The 21,945-nt window shown below is 45.4% G+C and overlaps 1 protein-coding gene across 5 annotated transcripts in view; it reads left to right on the top strand.

Annotated features, from left to right (window-relative positions):
• The window catches only part of DLGAP2 (DLG associated protein 2), a 926,579-nt gene that overhangs the window by 890,487 nt on the left and 14,147 nt on the right, over positions 1-21,945 (top strand). For 4 of the 5 annotated variants that reach the window (XM_055289522.2, XM_055289532.2, XM_063638236.1 and 1 more), the window contains 4 exons: positions 290-331; positions 6,984-7,069; positions 8,674-9,089; positions 20,653-20,744. In XM_055289522.2, the coding sequence (XP_055145497.1) occupies positions 290-331; positions 6,984-7,069; positions 8,674-9,089; positions 20,653-20,744 (636 nt within the window). The remainder of the gene's footprint in view (positions 1-289; positions 332-6,983; positions 7,070-8,673; positions 9,090-20,652; positions 20,745-21,945) is intronic. The other variant, XM_055289513.2, reaches the window with a different exon arrangement.

The following is a 21,945-nucleotide window of genomic DNA, read 5'->3' as shown; positions in this document are numbered from 1 at the left end:
ATCTGGCGGCCGTGGTTGAGCAGGGCTGGCCCTCAAGCCCTCTGCCAACACGGCCCACCTCCTGCTTCCTTTTACCCCTGCACTCAGCCTGCGTTCCTCGGAGCTTGAACAATCAGATTCTTGATTGCCGCTGGGGCGGCCCAGGGAGGCGGGTGAGTGGAGCGTGCTAAGAGCCGGGCCCACACGGCGCTGGTAGCTAGGCACGCGGGCGGAGAGAGCGGGGGAGCCGCCCGCTGGTCCAGGGCCTCCGAACCAGGTCTCCACACTGTGGCTTCGTTGTTTTGTTTAGGATTCTGAATTCCCAGAGCATCAGCCCTACCCAAGGTCAGATGTAAGTACCAAAATGTGCTCCAAAGCCGCGTCCGCATGACTTTCATTTTCTCTCCCTTTTTTGGATGTTCATGCGACCGCTCTTGTCGCCTCTGTCCTGATTCTATGTGCCAGGCACTATGCTGGGTGCTCCCATCCGTCCCCCTTAGATGAGGACAAGGGGCTCACCAGGGTCCGTAACCTGCCTGCATCCCTGGGCCTCGCTGGGCCCCGGCGCCCGTAAGCAGGAAAGCTAGGGTGCCATCGCCCGTCTCCGTCTCCAGGGTCATGTCTGCAGTAGAGACTGGAGAGGTCCCCAAATTAGCCAGGTCACTTCCCATTGCCAGACACTCCCACCCTCTCTCTTTTCTCCTCAGCCGCTTCCCACGGGTGCCCTCCAGGATGTCCACCCAGCCATGACCGAGACAGTGCCCACTTCTAAGCATGTGCAGTACCGACTTTATCTGAAATGAGTGGGACATAATTTTGGAAACTCATACGGTTAAGTCAGCACGCTGGACACAATGCCGCCGCTTCCTGCCCCGCCCACAGCCAGGACCCCACACCCCTCCGTAGTCAGCCCTCTTCCGATCCCAGCTCCCACCCCTGGCACGGCAGCCTCTGCTGAGTACAGGCTTCTCCTCATCCCCCCAGCTTCCCCTGCAAAGCTCAGCCTGTGCCTTTACCCCTTCCCGGAGGCCCCTCTGGACCCCAGCCCCACACAATGTATCCTGTGAGAGGGAACTGCACCCCCAGCCTGTTGCCACCCTGCACCCAGCACTGTGCCTGGCACATAGGGAGTGCTCAGTAAATGTTGGGTAAGCGAGTGGACGGATGGGTCGCTGGGTGCGTGCTGGGTGAGGATGGACGCAAAGACAGGAATGCAGGTGGATGATGAAGTTACCTTTCATGGCAGTAAGAAAAAAAAACACACAACATCCTGTGTGTTTTCTGTGCATCCTGTGAGCTGGTGACCTCACAATTATCCAAAGGAAGTGAATTGAAAAGCTACAGAGAAAATGTAGTTGGAGCAGCTCGTTTCAGGATAAAGAAAACAGCCAGAGAATTGAAGCCACTCCAGGAGTAAAGGGGAGGAAAAGAAGGAATCGAGCGAATGAAAGACAGGTTCCTGCGGGTGCCTGGGAGGCCTCAGGAGGGGAGCCGCAGAGGGCAGCCTTGCCAGGGCAGGAGGTGACAGGCTGAGACAGGAGTGAGCAGGCTGTGGACAGGTGGCCACGTCCCTGCCAGGCACCATTTAATCCTTACAATAACCCTGTGTGCTGGTTGTTAACTGTGCCCAGCCTATGGATGGGAAAACTGAGGCTCAGGGACGGTCAGTGACTTGCCTAAGGGCTCACGGCCAAGGCCATGAGTGAAGCCAGTGGCTGAGACTGGAGCCTGCATTCCACTCCACCCCTCTCTGCTCTGCTTCTCAAAGAGGAGAAAATCCCAGAATGATTCCATGCCCTCAGGAGCCTGCCCTGGTTCTGTTCCTGTTCTGGGACACTGGGCAGGTGTCACGCTGTTCTGCAGCTCATAGACAAAGCTGGCTAGGCTGTGTTCCACCAGCATTCATCGGGACTGGCTTCCGGGACCTTTGGGCACAGTTTTGTCTGAATGGGGATAGCAGGAGAATCTGTGTTCTGCAAATGTCATTCCTACAAATGAACAGTGTCCACACCATTGAACACATCTTCTGTGGAACTCACATCCTCTGTGACTCGCTGGCTCGTGGAGAGACAGCTCCAGAGGGGTTCCATCCCGTGGTTCCTGTCCCACAAGGCAGCTCCCTTGTTCATAGTGCATTGCATGACCTTTTACTATCAGGGTTTGAATTCAGGATTCTCATTATAATTACTGGGCTATGTCTAACATGATCCCCAGTGAGTGAGGGTGCTCAGCTCACACCTCCTATGGCCCCTGTCCTCCTTCCCTGCCCAGCTTAGAGCAGAAGCCAGCAGCAAGTCCCATTCCTCAGATGTCTGGACACGGCCGCATGAGTCTGGCCTTTACAGCAGGACACACAGACAGGTCTCATCACGCTCCAGATTTGCAGGCCAGATGCCCGAAGGAGAGAATGGGCCCCAGCCTTGGCACTCATAGGCCAGTCCTAGGATAAGGGGGAGAGCTTGTGGGCATGGGTGAGCCACCTCGGAGAGGTCCTCTGACCCGGTCTGGCCTGACCTCGCTTTTCTTCATTCCAATTGGACCGTTTGTGTATTCACTTTCGTTTTTATCCTTTACGGTTTGTGTCTCCTGCTAAGTTTTCCATTTTCTTTTGTGTGCATGTGTGGGTTTGGGGAACCCTGGGAAATGTTTACAGCTCCCAGACACTGCAGGTAGGTGGGATGGAGGCCTGGTCTAACACTCAGGATACTTCTGTCCCTGGTGCCTTGAGAGCCCCATCTTTATACATGAGATCAGTTTTTTTGTTGTTTTTCATTTTTAATTGTTTTTTTGAGATGGCGTCTCACTCTGTTGCCCAGGCTGAAGTGCTGTGGCACGATCTCAGGTCACTGCAGCCTCCGCCTCCACCTCCTGAGTTCAAGGGATTTTCCTGCCTCAGCCTCCCGAGCAGCTGAGATTACAGATATGTGCCACCATGCCTAATTTTTGTAATTTTAGTAGAGATGGGGTTTCACCATGTTAGCCAGGCTGGTCTCGAACTCCTGACCTCAGGTGATCCACATGTCTCAGCCTCCCTAAGTGCTGGGATTACAGGCATGAGCCACCATGCCCAGTCAATGAGATCACTTTCTATTCTGTGATCTCAGCAGGTTGTGAGAAGGCAGGGGCAGCCTGGAAAAGACTCTGTGGCTGTCCATTCTGAAAGTCCTGCCTGTGATAAAAGTGTCTGCCTGATTCTCCAGGCACACAGTCAGCTGCTCTTCCTTATGGCTGCACCAGAGCTGAAAGCCTCACAGGCAGGGCTGGCCACTTACCCCTAACTCTTGGAGGCAGAGCACATCTCAGAGGGAAAGAGGAGTTTGCATCAAATCCAGGGCACCTGCCCTGCTATGTGTGAGGTGTTGAAGGAAGAGCAGACAGTGAGCTTGCTGGGAGAGCAAAGATTACAGATTGGCACCCTGGCCCAATATTACTAGTGAGCGGTTCCTGCTGCCAGCCCCGCCCACATTCATTTTCTCAGCAGCCGTACAGAAGCTGGGCTCGGAGGAGGCTGGTTGGCTTTGACGCTGCTGCTAGCCTGGGACTGCATGGGAGGTAGGACAGTGATTTTGCTCATTCGTCTTTTTTCTTGCACCCATATATTTTTCAAAACTTTAAGAGATGAGGGCTTGCTGTGTTGTCCAGGCTGGAGTGCAGTGGTGCAATCATAGCTCACTCCAGCCTCAAACTCCTGGGCTCAAGTGATCCTCCCCCTTCAGCCTTGCAGAGCCCTGGGATTACAGGCGTGAGCCAGTGTGCCTGGCCTCAAAACTTTTTAAATCTACTTCTAGTCAGAATTTCCTTTGGAAAAAACTCTCGAATTGCCTTTCCACTGTACAACATAATTTATTTTCTTTGTCCCAGATTTGCTTTTCTGTCTCACATGAAGCCTCTCTATGCCCAGGATTTCTGAAATTGATAAATACTTAGCTCCTCCTGGCCAAGTATGATTTTACAATGTCCCCTTCAGACTTTACCTTCCAGCAGTGGAGAACTTCATTTTCCTTAGAAAGATTTCCTAAGACAGCCACGATAAAAATCTGTGCAGTTCATCATATGCGTGTGCCTTTAATGTAATATACATACCACTATTCACCTGACCGTCCTTAAAGCTGGGATGAGAGAACAGGGAATTCACATTTGCTGTGGACGAACCTACTTGAGTCAGGCCTCAGGCTGAGAGTTTTACATCAGTTAACTGAGGCATTGGGTGTCCCCTGTTTGAGACAAGGAAGCAAAGATTCAACAAAATTTAAAAGAGTTCCCTAAGAGTTGCATGGCCAGCAAGTAGCAGAATCTGACCAGCTCCCAAAGCTATATTTTCAAATTCACTATAAAAATAACAAAAATATATTAGAGGAAATTTGGAGACAGAGAAAGGAAGGAAAAGTTCCTTTTACTTTTTTTATATTTTTCTTGTTTTTCATGGTACATGTACATGCCTGTGAGTATGAGTGTTTGTTTCCACCTGTGTGCATGCCCCTGGTGATTGTTGTCCATGGCACCTGTTAACCTGTGTTCTTTAAAGTGTGTATTATAAGCATTCTTGAGGTTATCTTTATAACCATCTTTGTTTTTTAGAGACAGGGTCTCACTTTATTGCCCAGGATGCAGTAGAGTGGTGCAATCACAGCAAACTGCAGCCTCAATGTCCTGGGCTCAAGTGAGCCTCCTGCCTCAGCCTCCAGAGTAGCTTGTCCTACAGACACTACCACTCAGCTAATTTTTTTTTTCCCTTTTGTAGAGATGGGGTCTTGCCATGTTGCCTAGGCTGGTCTCTAACTCCTAGGTTCAAGTGATCCTCCTGCCTCAGCCTCCCAAAGTGCTGGAATTACAGACATGAGCCACCATGCCCAGCTCCATCGTTTTCACTGCTGTGTAGTATTCCATGTCACCAGTAAATCATGACACTGCACATTCCTATCCCACTGTATCACCCTCATTCTCCCCAGGTGCTACTTAATAAATAATGTTGCAATGAACACCTCACACATTGGTCAGAATTTAAGATCCTTTGTTTAGGCTGGATTCCTAGAAACAGAATAAGTGAGACAAATATTCTCCACATTTTTATGATAAAAACGAGTGTTCCTTTTACAAAATCTCTTTAAAAGTATTCATTTGAGTTTATTTCATATCAGATTTGACAATATCTACCAAAATTATAAAGTGCAAATGCCTCTGACCCAGACCTCCCATCCAGTGAATATATTCACAGAAGTTTTCACACAAGTACAGACATGTATTTACATAGCAGCATCATTTATAATGGCAGAAAACTAGAAATAACCAAATTTCCCCTCCAATGAAGGCTCATTAAATGCACTAGGCTATACTCATAAAATGGAATCCTTTGCAGTTAAAACATGAGGCAGCTCCATATGTAGACATGGAATTTTAAATATATTAATTGTATTACAATCCTTTGTTTAAAATAACACTGATAATGTTTATGTCGAGCAAGGTAAGGTTTAATAAATCCGTGACCCGCTTAAAACTAGAAACGGGGATGGTAAATTCTGACAAGAAGGCCAGGACCTTCACTCAAGAATCTTCTTCCTCCTGTAGCCCATCTCACCCAGCTATCAGAGCACGCATCGCAGTCTAGGGACAGCTTCTGCGCCCGTCTTCAGAATTACACCCGGTGAAAGTGGACGTCCCTGTCCATTCCCCTGGCTCCACGGCCGGCCAAGAGCTCCAGGGTTTTCTCCCGCTCCTTATTCTGTGCCACACACGCCTCTGGGGTCAGAGAGATCCGGGCAAGAGCCCTGGCCCTAACCCCAACCAGGGGGCGCTCCTGAGCACGTCACCCGCCTCTGATCTCCCAGGTCTCTCCCGGGGCTGGAAACATCCTTGGGGTTATTGTGTGGATTACATGTGATAATCCTGGAACCTCAGCAGAGTGCCTTGGGCAGGCTACGCACCAAATAAGGCTTCGCTGTTACCATCATCATTACTTCTCTTAGCTACAAATCTGAGCCAGTCCTTGTTGACACAGGCTTAACCTTAGGACCGTCACAAACTGCAACTCAAATGTTAACGTGCAGCCCCTCTCTCTTGCCTCACAGAGGACAGGGTCAGAAGTATTTAATGCTTTGCACCTTTGCCTTGTAGTGATCAGTAATATTTTTAAGAAAAGAGAGATTTTATAACTTAGCTATGACATTTCAGAGAGGGGTCAAAAGTCCTTTTGATACAGTAGGTAATATTTTTCTGGAAAGAGGAATGACTGAGTGCCTGGAATCATATCAATGGCTTAACTAACCTTTGGTTTCACAGAGTTTTCCTACTTGGTTTTGTTTTGTTTTGTTTTAAAAACGTGCTGTACTAGAATTCCCTTGTGGGATAACTTTACATAGCTGATGATCATTGAAACGCTTGGTGGGTTCGTGGGGACTTTTTGGCAAATACAGCCACAATCAGAATTCTCTGTGGAATACATGATTTTTGTTCTGATATGACATCACCCTGCTGGCCATCTTCTTAACAGATGTGAGACAGCTCTGTGGAGATCAAGGTGGAGAGTTTGCCTCTGTTTCTGATCAGTGCTTAAATTCCTTTCTGTGTCTTTCTGTATGTGGAGGCAGCCATCAGTATAACTCTATTAAATCGCTTATTTGTTGTCATTCATTAGCTATGTTTGGTTCATGCTGTACTTCCTTCACTGTAGGGCGTGATAAGAGCTTTTAAGTCCTCTAATAATGCAGTTCAACAAAACCTATTTTTTGTCTGAGCTGAACTAAGCAGTTTTATTTGCATACATTTAAAAGACCAAAGTGCAGCACTGAGTTCAGGTAGTTATGTAAAATGTGATGAGACGCAGGAGCGATGTAATTACTCCAATGTGAATTCATTTCCCTCTCTGCGATTTTACTGGGTCAAGTGCACCGCTGCATTAAACAAACAAATTCGCAATTAATTACAGCAAATCCACAACAACAACAAAATAGTCCCTTGCCCAGGCCCCATGTTTCAGTTCTAAAATAAGATGTTCTCTGTTGAATTAGGTGGAAACGGCCACAGATTCTGACACAGAGAGCCGCGGTCTGCGGGAATACCACTCTGTCGGGGTGCAAGTGGAAGATGAGAAGCGGTAACTCAGCCCCTCCTGACGCGCGGTGACCCCCGAGCGAGGGCTCTTTGTCAAACGCCTGATGGAAGCTCCTAGATCCTGCCGGCCCTCAATCATGCCTGTCCTCAATCATGTCTGTCCTTGTGGAAACAGGGCCATACGTTATACTTTTCCATTGATAACCCTCAAGTATGAGTTAACACCCACCTATGTCTTGTTTTTGCAAGAGGCAAGGGAGTAATTCTTTCCAAAGTAATTTATCACCTCTGCAAGCAGAGCAGCTGACGGCCTGAAAGTCAGCGTCCTTGATCCAAAGGAAAGGACGGGCTGAGGTGACGCTAATGCAGGCCTCACGCCTTGTCGTGTTTCACGTAAAACGATAGAAAGCAAAGCACGTTCAAGGCCTTCATACACTGTGAAATTGTTTCACTTCAAAAATATTACCTGGAAACAAAAAATACAAAGTGATGTCCATTAGTCGTATTTTTGTAACACGGCAGGACGATCATTTTTTAGTTTATATTTAAAATAGCATGTATTGTCTATTTCATAAAAACAAATTTTGATGAGAATATTACATTGTGAGGGCTCAGCCAGCGTCTGACAGGGACAGCGTTGGGTGGCCTCCCTCATCAGGGAGCATTTTAGCACCCGCCCTAACCCGCCCTGTGGAGATTTTGATTGCAAAGACATTCCAACCGCAGCTAATGGCTTCCATAGTTTCCAAGAGACCTCCTAGAACCTGGCCATCTTCTGTACCTGCGAGCCGGGCAGGCTGCCTTCCATCCTGCTCTGTGGCTCAGTGTCCCTCCCTGTGCCCCCAGCAAAGGGAACACGTGGCAACGTCACTAACCAGCTGCATGCACAGCTGTGTGCTTCTGTGGGTTCAGCCTGCAGAGCCACAGGGATGGCTGCGGTAGCTGGGGATATGTAGACACAGAGAGACACACACACCACACAGAGGCAGACACACATCCCACACACACATAGCCATATAGAGCATACCCACATGCACACACACTCACAGCATTCTCACCCAGCATACTGGTCTCCAACTATAAGCCCCTTGCTACCAACTATTTTGGTGATCAGCTATGTGGAAAGGATGACATTAAAATATAGACAGTGAAAATGATTTTCCAACACCTGCCAAAGTCAGAATTTGGAGTCATTATTTTGCATACAGGGGTTAATGGGGACATATTAAGTTATCCAGATAGAAGTGGCTCAGGCCCTGAAACACAATTTGGAATCCACTAAAACTCAGTATGATGTGGCTATTGTCTACATAAAAGAAGCAACCCACCGCCTCGGCTGCATAGCTCGTAGCATGTTTCTGAAAGGGAGGTAGCCATTTGCTAATAATGGTTTCAAGAAACATATTAACTCTCATTGTATCCTTCAATAAACTTAAATCCCAAGTGGGCTTTATTTAGGCCCTGAGATTTAGGCAGATGTTAAAGTTTAATGATTTGCAAAACCAAATGTTCTTCCACAGACAGACAAAACACCACCTGCCCTTGAGCTGCCAGGCTGCTGCGCTCCTGGCAGGTGACATGTAGGATTTTGTTGCATGAAGTCCTCTCAGAAGGGCTACCATCTTTCTTCCTTCCCTCCTTTTGCAGACACGGACGTTTTAAACGTTCTAACAGCGTCACGGCCGCCGTCCAAGCTGACCTAGAGCTGGAGGGGTTCCCAGGCCACATCACCATGGAGGACAAAGGCCTCCAGTTCGGCTCATCCTTCCAGCGGCACTCTGAGCCCAGCACCCCCACCCAGTATGGCGCGGTGAGAACTGTACGGACCCAGGGGCTCTTCAGCTATAGAGAAGACTATCGGACCCAAGTGGACACCTCCACCCTGCCCCCTCCGGACCCCTGGCTGGAGCCCGCCATCGACACGGTAGAGACTGGGAGGATGTCTCCGTGCCGCAGGGATGGCTCGTGGTTTTTGAAGCTGCTGCACGCAGAGACAAAGAGGATGGAAGGCTGGTGCAAAGAGATGGAGAGAGAGGCGGAGGAGAACGACCTCTTGGAGGAAAGTAAGAGCTCAGGCTTCCCTGGGGCCTCTTAAACATCATTCCTCAGTAATGCAGACATGCACATCACAGCATTAATGGAGAAAAGTTCCTCCCTTTGGTATTCGAGTGAATGAAAATAAACGTGCTTTCTAGTATATCCCCCCTCAATTCTAAGAAAAGATATAAATTACATGAAAAGAGAAGCAGTCACTAAGATATGGAAGGAAAATTGTATTTTGTTTTGTCAGGTAAGTTGAATAGAAGATCAACTGTGCTAACAGTTTTCTTGGGAGCAGAGTTGATCTCAAATTCCACTTAGCGGTTTTCTTGAATTTTGGCAAAAACTTAATTTGGAGCATTTATGTTATTTTCTAGTATTGTTACCAGCTCATGCTTTACAAGAAAATGCGTTGGCATTATGCCAAAGAAAAGTTGAAGATAAGTAAAAGATAAAGTTAGTTAACTATGTGATGATGTGCCCAAAGGTCTCACTCCTGGGTGGAATGGGAAGGCCGTGTCATTCCTCTACCAGTTTCTCCACCGAAGGTCTCACTCCTGGGTGGAATGGGAAGGCCGTGTCATTCCTCTGTTAGTGTCACCATCAAAGGTCTCACTCCTGGGTGGAATGGGAGGGCCATGTCATTCTTCTATCAGTGTAACCAAGGCAGATCTGTCCCAGCCCCTTTGGGGCTCACCTCTGCCTCTCTTCGTGGAAGGGGACAGCCCCTTATTCTCCACCCTTCTCCCATTTGCCTAGAGAAACCTATCATCAAGACCGTTCAGGCCAGGCACGGTAGCTTACGCCTGTAATCCCAGCACTTTAGGAGGTTGAGGCAGGCGGATCGCCTGAGGTCAGGAGTTACAGATCAGCCTGGCCAACATGGTAAAACCCCATCTCTACTACAAATACAAATTAGCCGGGCGTGGTGGCGGGTGCCTGTAATCCCAGCTACGTGGGAGGCTGAGGCAGGAGAATCACTTGAACCTGAGAGGCAGAGGTTGCAGTGAGCCAAGATCATGCCATTGCTCTCCAGCCTGGTGACAGAGTGAGACTCTGTCTCAAAAAAAAAAAAAAAAAGAAGAGAGTTCAGAAGCAGCACCCATTATAAATTGCTGTATTTGACTTCTAAGCTAATACCACCTGTCTTTGTTTGTAGACCAATTACATAACTGCACAATACCTACAACTAATGCTTATGTTGAACACAGTACAATTTCACAAAGCTATTTCTGAACGTCTTGACAAATTATGCTCTTTCTAAAGTATTTTTCTTTTTCTGTGAGTTTATTTGTACATTGACAAGGTCACTATAAATTCTGAACTTCAAAAGGATAGCTGAGATCCTTGGGAATTTGTCCCTGACATTCCATTTCTAGATGGCTGTTTTCATAGGGCATTCACTAATCCTAGAAATAGAAATGCAACGATGAAACTACGTTGACTATGACTTACAGAGAACAATGGCCTTGCTTGCTTGGCTGTCTGAGAAAATCATTGGCGTGCTGATATTTTATGTTATAACTTAAGGTCTGAACCTATGAAGAAAGGCAGACATTGCCTTTAATTGACTAACTCTGTTCTTCTACATTTGTCTCCTAATCATCAAATTCCACCTATTCTTTACAGAAGGTGACGTTGGACGCTGAGTGTTGGGGAAGAGATGTTGCCTTCCACGTGACCCACAGTCCCCACAGCACCCATGGCTGCATGGGGCTGGCACAAGTCAGCGTAGCTGCGTTCTGATCGTTCACACGGCATTTGCATTTCTCATGGTTAGGGTACATTTAACAGAGTGACTTCACAATTTTGATATCTAAAAATCACTCATTTTCTGCAGCATCTTCCGCCCTTGTTAGTATATGCCTCAACTTGGCCAAATTGTCTTAATTTTAAAAGGGATTTATAATCTTTAGCACAAAGATAAAATACAAAAAAAAACTGCATTGCCTAAGTTGATGCCAAATTCGAGTTGAATTGCCAGCTCTGGTTTTGTGCATGCTGACAGGGGCAGCGTAGGGCTGGGGTGCCCTCCTTCCAGGATGAGAGCAGGTGATGAGACCTGCATATCACTCAATCAATCAGGCTGCGTTTTCTACACCATGTGGTTCCTCAGAAGAACACCTTTGAGGAGGAGGAGAGAGGAAAAAAATTTCCAAAGAGGTCATGTTTGTCAGGGTTTAGCCCAGAAAATGCCTATAAAATTGTGTACTGTTGTCATTTGAGTTTATCCCATTTGGGAGACATTCAGAAAGTTCTGGTCTTCTTTGGAAGGTGTAAGACATTGAGACATTAGCCATTACTGTGTTTATAACACAGAGACTACTTCCCCTGTCATCATTTTCCATGTTTAGTGCATACTTTCAATTTCATTTTTTCAAGTATTATCATTTTTGAAAAGATATCTTTTTAAAAAAATAGAATCCTCAGCTAGGCACAGTGGCTCACACCTATAATCCCAGCACTTTGGGAGGCTGAGGCAGGAGGATTGCTTGAGCCTAGGAGTTTTAGACCAGCCTGGACAACACAGTGAAACCTTGTCTCTACCAAAAAAAAATAATCATTAACATTTTAAAAAGTAGCCTGGTGTGGTGGCACATGCCTGTAGTCTCAGCTACTCAGGAGGCTAAGGTGGGAGGATTGCCTGAGCCGCAGAGGCAGAGGTTGCAGTGAGCCGAGATCCCACCATCACTCCAGAACAAGACCCTGTCTCAAAAAATAAAGAATATCTAGACCAGTTCTTCCTAAACACATATGATTTGTCAGGTCCTATGCTGAATGCACTACAGACCTCATTAATGCTCATCCCGATGGACTAGGTGGGTAGTACTGTAAGCATTCTACAGAATAAACTGGGGCTCTGAGAGATTAAGATCTTGCCCCAAATCACAGAATAGCAGCGATGACCCGGGACTGGGAGTCACAGCCCTCTGACGGTGAAGGCTCCACCTTTCCACCCCATGGTCTGAAGGCATCAAGTCAAGAAGTTCCCTTGTGGGAAGCACTCCCTCCACTGCCTGCTTCCAGGCTGGATGTGCATCCCATCCTTTCACCTGCTGTTTCAGACAAGGTTGTGTCCCATCCCTGACCCCTCAGCTCATTCTGGTCCCCCACCACTGTGACCCACATGGTCCAGAGAGTCCCTCAGCCACGAAGACAGAGACCAAGTTTCTGCCGCATTGGCCACTGGCAAATAAGTGGCAGGAGCTGTAAGGAGGCAAATTATTTCTCAAACCAAGAATGAACGTCCTTACAAATGGCTTTAGTGCTGAGGCCCTGTCACGGTAAGTCCTGGTTTTCTGTCACTGGAGGCATTCCAGAATATTCTATAAATTGTGCCATAAAAATACGACATACAAAATTGAATCTGATGACATATAGGGACCCAAATCAACAGTAAGATTCCAAAATCTTAGGATATATAGTATTTTTTTTCATACCTATGTTATGAAATTATATTTTGGGCAAAAATTACTTCATATAATGGAAATTTCAATATTCAGAGATCAGAGATTTAGTCTCATAAGCCATTTAATTTAATCTTTATTTTAAAAAGTGCCATAACCAGTAACACTGCCCTTCATCCTGCCTATGGGGAGGCTCTGCGCTACCTGACCTCCCAGAGCCTCTGTGGCTGGGCCTTTCCCCATGTCCTGGGGGATGATGGAACTTGCCTAAATCTCCACCCCTCTGCTGTCATTTGAGATTTTAGACTCCTTCAATGAAGTGGTCACATTTGACATTTATCATCCACAGATAATGCCTCACACATTACCTGTCACAGAGTGCCAGGCAACAGGAACGGGGAGGAAGAGAGGGAAGCAGGAGGATGGGCTGTCTTACCGAACAGGATGCCACACCCCTGCTCACACCTTTATAAAAGCAGAACATCTAGACTCCCAGAGAATCACCTGGCCGTCCTCAGTTATGGAGGCTGGGAGTAGCTTACACACTTCCCATTCTACAGACATGCACTGAAATGATCCTGATTTTGCTTGTCTTTGCTCCACTATATATATACACACATATTTTTTTAAGACGAAGTCTGACTCTATCACCCAGGCTGGAGTGCAGTGGCGCGATCTCAGCTCACTGCAACCTCTGCCTCCCGAGTTCAAGCAGTTCTCCGGCTTCAGCCTCCTGAGTAGCTGGGATTACAGCTGAATGCCCCTACGCCCAGCTAATTTTTAATCAGAAAATGTAACTGCATTGCTATAAACTTTGAACACAAGGAACACAGAATGGATGAACTTGATACTTTTTGTGATTTTCTTAATTTCTTAAATTGCCCAGATACTTTCATCTTTTTGTGGACAGATGTCAAAACACTTGTTATGCCTCTCATTTGTGTTCTTTGTCCATAAAACTAGCACAATATTAATCAAGTTCAGATACTTCCCTAAATGTTTAAAAGGTAAGATGATAACCTTAATTTCCAGTCCCAATTTTAGGAGCAGATACACGGTTACTGGTTATGGCACTTTTTAAAATAAAGATTAAATTAAATGGCTTATGAGACTAAAACTCTGATCTCTGAATATTGAAATTTCTATTATATGAAGTAACTTTTGCCCAAAATATAATTTCATAACAGTTCCCTGAACTGATTGAATGAATCTAGATTGAGTCAGTCTTCTATGGTTAATAAAAACTATTGTGAACCCAAAGAAATGCTGGTCTGCATGAAGTCACATTAATGCAGGTCACCTATTGTTAATAAAAGTACTTTCAAGACACTGTGAATCATTACTAATGTTTTAAGATTTTTGTATTAATTATGTTAAACCAAATGGGTAAATACATAAAGGAAAAATCAAAAATTTGCATATTTTCTAAAACAAAAGGAATCCTTCCCAAGCTAAGACTATTGAATAATTCCATTGAGATGCGATTCTCATCAAGAACTCACCAAGGGAGCACATGTACACACAGGATCTTTCAAACGGTATCGGAAACTTCCTTGCCCCAACTCCTCCTGAAGTAACGAATAACCTACATGTTCACCGGGTCAGATGCACATTCAAGGCAAACACTAATGCTTGGAGGAGCATAGGGATTTGCTCACTGAGGTCTCCTTTTACAGCCAGAATGACCACAAGTCATATTAACACAAGAGCCAGGGTCAGATGTGTGACGTTGTATCTCCTGGGCCATCTTCCATGCTGAGACACAATGGTCTGGATGGGGAAAAGCACCCCAGCAGTTGGCACTCACACAGGGGTCAGCAGATGACAAAGAGCCCAGAGAGACTCTGAGAATGAGCAGAACACATGCACCATGCAGGGCACGAGGAGGACATGGCCACAGAGAAACTGTGCCTGTGTCCATGGTTGGCCCAGGTGGTTTCAGACCAACAGAGAAGATTGAGGAATCAGAAATACTGATGATGTTCTGAGCACAGCAGATGCCTGTGCACATACTGGCAGCTACCGGCCTTAGGGGTCAATATATCGCATGGCTTAATGGAACATCCACTGCTTCCAGACCTCCTGGGAGATGCAGGTCATGGACTGTGTCCATTATGCGGATCAGACTAAGAGAATCAACCCACTGACCAGGCCTCTGCTAAGCACCTATGAAGATGTTGCCACACAACCCAACTAAATGGTCATGGGGAAATCAGACCATAAAAAGACATGGATTCTTGTCAGCATAGGAAAAGGAAACAGTCAGCAAAGTGAAAAGACAACTCACAGAATGGGAGAAAATGTCTGCAAACTGCCCATCTGACAAGGGACTAAGAACCAGAATATACAAGGAGCTCAAACAACTCAACAGCAAAAAAAAAAAAAAAATTCAAAAATGGGCAAAAGACCTGAATAGGCATTTCTCAAAAGAAGACATACAAGGGGCCAACAGGTATGTGATAAAAGATTCAACACCACTAACCATCAGGAAAATGCAAATCAAAACCACGATAAGATGTCACCTCATCCCAGCTAGAATGGCTATTATCACAAACACAAAAAAAAAAAAAAAAAAAGAAAGAAAAAACCCCAGCAAATGCTGTGACACATGCAGAGGAAGGGGAAAGCTTGCACACTGCTGGTTGAAATATGAAGTAGCCACTATGGAAAGCAGTATGGAGATTTCTCAAAAACTAGAAATAGAACCACCATGTGATCCAGCCATCCTCCTGCTGGGCATAGACCCAAACAAAAGGAAATTCATGTATTAAAGGGATTTGTGCACCGATATGTTTATTGCAGCATTATTCATATTATCCAAGATATAGAAGAGACCTAGGTTCCCATCAGTAGATAAATGGATAAAGAAAATGTGGTAAGAAAGAAATGCGTGTGAATAATATTCACAGTGGAATATTATTCAGCCATAAAAAAGGAATTAAGTCTTGTCATTTGCAGCAACATGGATGGAATTGGAGGTTATTATGTTAAGTGAGATAAGCCAGGCACAGCAAGATAAGTGCCGTGTAATCTCACCCAGATGTAGAGCTCGGCCGGGTGCAAGGGCTCATGCCTGTAATCCCAGCACTTTGGGAGGATAAGGGGGCAGATCACCTGAGGTCAGGAGTTTGAGACCAGCCTGGCCAAAAGGGTGAAATCCTGTATCAACTAAAAATACAAAAGTTAGCCAGGCATGGTGGCACATGCCTGTAATCCCAATCCCAGCTACTCAGGAGGCTGAGACAGGAGAATCGCTTGAACCTGGGAGGCAGAGGTTACAGTGAACCAAGATCATGCCACTGCACTCCAGCCTGGGCAACAAGAGGGAGGCTCCATCCAAAAAAAAAAAAGGCAGAGCTCATGAAGGTGGAGAGTAGATTGGTGGTTACCAGAACAGCAGAGAGGAGGAAGAGAAATTGATTCATACTAACGGGTACAAAAATACAGTTAGGTGGAAGAAATAAGTTCTAGTATACAATAGTACAGTAAGAAAACATGGCTAATAATGTATCGTGTATTTCAAACTAGCTAGAATTGTAATGTTCCCAACACACACAGATAAATGTTTGAGGTGATGCACATCCCAGTCACCCTGATTTGATCTTAGCACATTGTAGACATGTGTTCAAATATCATCTCTGCCCCCAAGAATATGTACAACTGTGATAAATCCATTAAAGAAACACAGAATCATGTGCTCAAAAACATGAAAATGATGAGGCTCGAGATCTTGAAAGGAGATTTCTGGCAGCCGTAGCTTAGGCAGACCCCACTACAAAATCAGTTACAAGGGAATCTCAGGGGATCAGAGAGGTTACAAATACTCAAATGATCATTTCCAACTCTCTGCAAATTTTATAAAAATCCATCTCAAATATTAGAACACCAGAATAGTGTAAATTATGTTACTTCATACCAAATTTAGATGGAATTGGAATTATAGAAAAAATAAAAGAGCCAAGTATGTTAATCAAATTTCTTTTTACATCGAAGGCAAGGGTTCTAGCAGGTTCTTTGTGAGTTTGCATTCTGATGAGAATTAGTCCTTAGTATAGCTCCTGCAAGTGTCTGAACTATGGCAAAATTAGAGACATATACTGGAAGAGAATAAATTGAATTTTTCCTTCAACTTCTTTGCAATTATAGGAAGCTATTTACATTATAGGGATCAGATAGGATCATTCTCATTCACTGAGCAGCAAAATTCTACCATTAGCAGACATGTCATTAGCTACACTTTTTGACATTATCTCTCTCTAGCGATATTCAATTTATTCCCTTTATAATAACTCTCCACTACATTAAATCGATACCAAGATATTGCCCATGTATTCATGTTGTGTTAAAGAGTATAAATTGAAGTACTTTGTATTAACAGTTCAGTTGAATTCCATTTTAAGGGGAATGTGAAAATTGGGGATTAAACTTCAAATTTTAAGAAACTGATTGACTTTTAAATTACCATTTGAGGAAGCATAGAGTTGGCAAAATAAATTCATGTATTCATCCACTTCTATATATTTCTGCAGCAACAACTTGCTTAAAATAGTCCCTTTAAATATCTTCATTAATTACCCAGGTTTTAGAATACAAAAGAAATAGAAATTCAACATTTCAAAAGCCAAGATGATTCCTCCCCTCATTATCGGCGAGACCAGGGCTGCAGAACACGTTCATTTTGGGGGCATCGGAATGCACGGGAAGGATGAGGAGCTTTCACTGTCACCCCTTTCAAGAAACCACTCGAGCCCCACCGCCGCCAGCTGCTTTCTCAACCAACCACAGCGGCCCCTCCACTCCCCCTCACCCCAACTCAGAGCCCTGTCAGCTCCATCTCATGCCACATGGCCAGGGGCTCCTGGCTTCCTTCTCCAGTCCTCCCCTCCCCTCTCCGATCCCAGGCTGGCTGGCAGATCAGGTCCAAGGAAGACCAGTCTGTCTTGAAGTGGATTTGTGAACGGCACGAGGCCCCGGTATCAAGATGCCCGACAGACAACCTTCCATCCTTCTTTTCAAGACTGAAACGATGCCAAAGTGTTATCCGAGTTATTTGCTTTTATTAAAGTTATGCTTCTTTGATCTTTTTCATACCCTAGAAGCAATGGAGAATTAGAAGATATTCAGGAACTACTGTCACCTTCGTGGGGGTGACAGTGGCCCTGGTTCTACAAGGTGGTCGCAGGTAAAGGCTCAGGAAGAGGTAACGCAGGATGACACTTACTGCTGTCTCCACGGAACAGGGAGGGAGCTGTGGGCTACACTTTTCTTTCCCATTTTCTGCATGTGTGAAAGTTTTCATAATAAAACTTTGGGGAGCAAAACAATCTTCATTTTAGAAAAATAAGACAAGACAGAAAAATACGTTTTTAAGTCCATTATCCTACCCAGAAGAAAATCACTTTGAAGAACACGTGGTACAGAATGCCAGAACTTCATGTTCTGAAAAATGAGGGACATACTGCACACACACCTCAAAAATGGTTGACTTCTGAGTCACAGCGTGCCATAAGCCCTTTCAAATCCAGGTTATCTCTGCAACATCATATTCAACTGGCTCATAGCATTTTATTACGTGAACTTATTAAGGCCCTTTGTGCCCATGACATGCGGTTCTTTTTCCCTAAAGTCGGGCTAAGGAGGAGACGCCGCAGCACCCTAGCTTGGGCGGCAGGATGTCAGCATCTGTGGTGCCAGTTTCTGGGTCGTGTGGAATGAATCTCACCAGTAACTGTCTCTGGGACTGACTGTTAAGGAATGTTTGGGGAAAGACCAAACTCGAGGATTGAGTTCACCTCCCTGGACCTCGGTTTCGACTTATGGAAATGCTGTCTAGGCTTCCACAGTCAGGTGTGCCCAGGGAGCCAGCAGGGGCATCTCCTAAACGCTCGAAAGAAACGGATTCTCTGGCCCCACCCGGACCCCATGAGTCAGGCCATGCCCGGCACAAGAGCCCAGGCGAGGCACAGGTGGGTCTGCAAGGTCCCTTGAGCTCCAAGCACCTGCACATGTCTAGGCAAAACCTCGAGCACATCAGTATTCCCTCGTGAAGTACGTAAAGCTGCAGATGTAAGTGGCGATGGATCTCTCGCCTCTGCGTTCAAGGGGAGAGATCTCCAGGATAAACACCCCCTTTTCCTACACCGTTTTCCACCAGGCTTGGAGAGTCGGCTACCCATGGCTTCCTTCCAGCAAAAGCAGGAGGAAGGGCTGGGCTAGTTAAACCAGCAGCACTTTCAGTTTTAGGGTGTGTCGTGTAGGTTAGTGATTTGTGCTCTGCAGAGAATCTCCAGGGAGAGCCAACAGAGCAAGTGGGATAATCAGCTTGGCCAGAAGAAGCAGATGACGCCCCATGAGCAAGCTCAGGAAAGACGGCCCCACCTTGAAGCGCCCACGCTGAAAGCCAGTGATGGGGAGACGTGCTGTGAACCGAGAGGTGATGAGATGCGTAGATCATCTGCCCCCAGCCCCACGCGCTGACCCAGGCACAGAGAAGCCACATACGTGTACTGGGCACACTCTATGGAGTAACGTTGAATTGTTGCCCTGGCAAATAAAACCCAGCAGAGATCAGTGGGCCCAGGGTACACTGGTAAGAAATGGGTTCCAGTCGATTCCTGTGTGGTTTTGAGGATCATGGTGAGCTAGGATCTACCAAAGCTGCTATTTACAAAGTGGTGACCATGCTGACAGCAGACCCAAGAGAGGGTGTGAGGCCGGGTGCAGTGCCTCACGCCTGTAATCCCAGCACTTTGGGAGGCCAAGGCGGGCTGACCACCAGCGGTCAGGAGTTCAAGACCTGCCTGGCCAACATGGTAAAACCCTGTCTCTACTAAAAATACAAAAATTAGCCGGGCTTGGTGGCAAGCGCCTGTAATCCCAGCTACTCGGGAGGCTGAGGCAAGAGAATCGCTAGAATTCGGGAGGTGGAGGCTGCAGTGAGCCAAGATCACACCACTGCACTCCAGCCTAGGTGACAGAGCAAAACTCCATCTCAAAAAATAAATAAATAAATAAAACACACACACACACACACACACACACACACATAAATTCTTTTAAAAAACTTTACAGCCAGGTGTGGTGGCTCACGCCTGTAATTCCAGCACTTTGGGAGGCTGAGACAGGCGGATCACCTGAGGTCGGGAGTTTGAGACCAGCCTGACCAACATGGAAAATCTCCATCTATACTAAAAATACAAAATTAGCCAGGCATGGTGGCATGCACCTGTAATCCCAGCTACTCGGGAGGCTGAGGCCAGAAAATTGCTTGAACCTGGGAGGTGGAGGTTGCAGTGAGCCAAGATTGCGCCACTGCACTCCAGCCTGGGTGATAAAGCGAGACCCTGTCTCAAAAAAAAAAAAAAAATAGTATTTGATTAACCAAATAAAGTCATTGCAATTAGGAACCATTTGTAGATTAATTCTTCCTACTAAACTGTGGCCTGCTGACTCATAGCACACTCTAAAATGTAGCAGAAATGTAGCGTTAGCATTACACATATACTGGGTACATGGATTGGTGAGTTTAGTAGCTGTGAGCATATTCAGAAACTCGTGACCCTTTTGCCATCTCCAGGAGGGAAGCCACGTCTTCTTAGCTGCCACGACCTTCCTGTGAGGCCTCTGTCCACACAGACTCTTCCTACGTAACACACACCTCACAGCACTGCCAGGAGATAACTGGCCACAGTTCACTAGAAATTATTTAATTGAATCCAATGAGAGAACATGTATGGATGTGTTTTTTCTAAAAATGAAGGAATTCACATCTAACCGAGTTCACTAACACGTTACGGAGTCCATAAAAATAGGAAGAACTCAATGTTGCTTTTACTCACATGCGTTCTTGGGTCTTGCAGCTCATCCAAACAGCAGCACTGAAATAATCTCGATGCCAAAACAAGGAAAACTCCCTGAGGTATAGGCCACCTTTCTAAACTAAGTTTCTTCCAGTACCCAAGGAGAATGTCCTCATGGTGACATCTGCTCATCTCTGGATTTCCTTCATGAGCTGGGGACGAGCAGACTGAGGCACAACGCAGCAGCGAACACGCTCGGCACGATGACATCGTCAGAGTTTTCATCTCCAGTGGGACCCAGTCCCTTGCTGTGACGTTTCTGCTTTTGTGTAACTGACCCAGTTTTGAAGCTGTTGTGTTTTTTGTTTTGTTTTAAACAGTTCTCGGTAAAATCAGGAGTGCTGTTGGGAGTGCCCAGCTTCTCATGTCCCAGAAATTCCAGCAGTTTTATTGGCTTTGCCAACAGAATATGGTAAGTGAATCCTCAGTGAACCCCTGTTCCCTGTAACCAAGCTAATGGGCACCATTCCATAGATCCTCACTGTTTTCTTCCTCGTCAAAGAGTGCCCATCAGTATGCAGAATATCACGTGCACTTACTATAGAAGAGGCTTCCCGCCCCGAGGACAGAGACAATACGGCCCTGGTTTAAACGCAGTACCGAGGCAGGGAGGCGGATACGGCCCTGGTTTAAACGCGGTACCGAGGCAGGGAGGCGGATACGGCCCTGGTTTTAACGCGGTACCGAGGCAGGGAGGCGGATACGGCCCTGGTTTAAACGCGGTACCGAGGCAGTGAGGCGGATACGGCCCTGGTTTAAACGCGGCACCGAGGCAGGGAGGCTGCAAGGGGGAGTGGGGGATAACAAGAGGGGGGCTGCAGCAGCACGGGGTGTCGCTGTGTCTTTGCAACTGGATGCCCCACCAGAGCATCTTAGAAGAGGAGAAACAATAGATATTTCTATTACGGCTAATGTCACAAATGAAGAAAATGATCTGAGGTGCCTGGAAATAAAAATACATAAACAACTACAATGAAGAGATTAAGAAGAGATTTTGCAAATGATTTAGCCTTTGTATTTTACAGTCGGTAGTGAAACGAATATACCATGAACTAGATGCATTAATACAGTTGATGTTAAACTTGGTTATTCCTGAAAAGCAAACAGAAAAACCACATATATATTTACATATACTTACATATATACATGTTAATGTATACTTATATATGCTTACATATAAATATATATACACATGTTAATATATAAATATGTATTTGCTATTTCTGACAGAGCAGAAAAGCTCATATATATCTCTCATATATATTAGATGTATACATGATTATAATCATATATGCATCTGTTTATATATACACCTATATACATCTATATATACATCTATATATGTTTATAGTTGTATTTATATATACATCTATATATGTTTATATATAGGTGTATTTATATATACATCTATATATGTTTATATATAGGTGTATTTATATATAAACATAAATATTAACATGTATATGAAAGTTTACTTATCTATCCTTATATATACATGCTAAACATTAACATATAACAAATATATAACATTAACTATATATTTTATATATACAAATATATAGTATATATAAAACATACAGTATGTGTGTGGGCAAATATATAGTATATATAAA

The sequence above is a fragment of the Symphalangus syndactylus genome, chromosome 1, assembly GCF_028878055.3.
Source record: "Symphalangus syndactylus isolate Jambi chromosome 1, NHGRI_mSymSyn1-v2.1_pri, whole genome shotgun sequence".
NCBI classification, from domain to species: Eukaryota; Metazoa; Chordata; class Mammalia; order Primates; family Hylobatidae; genus Symphalangus; species Symphalangus syndactylus.
Note: the sequence above shows the minus strand (reverse complement) of the source record. Positions and strands in the feature narration are given on the sequence as shown.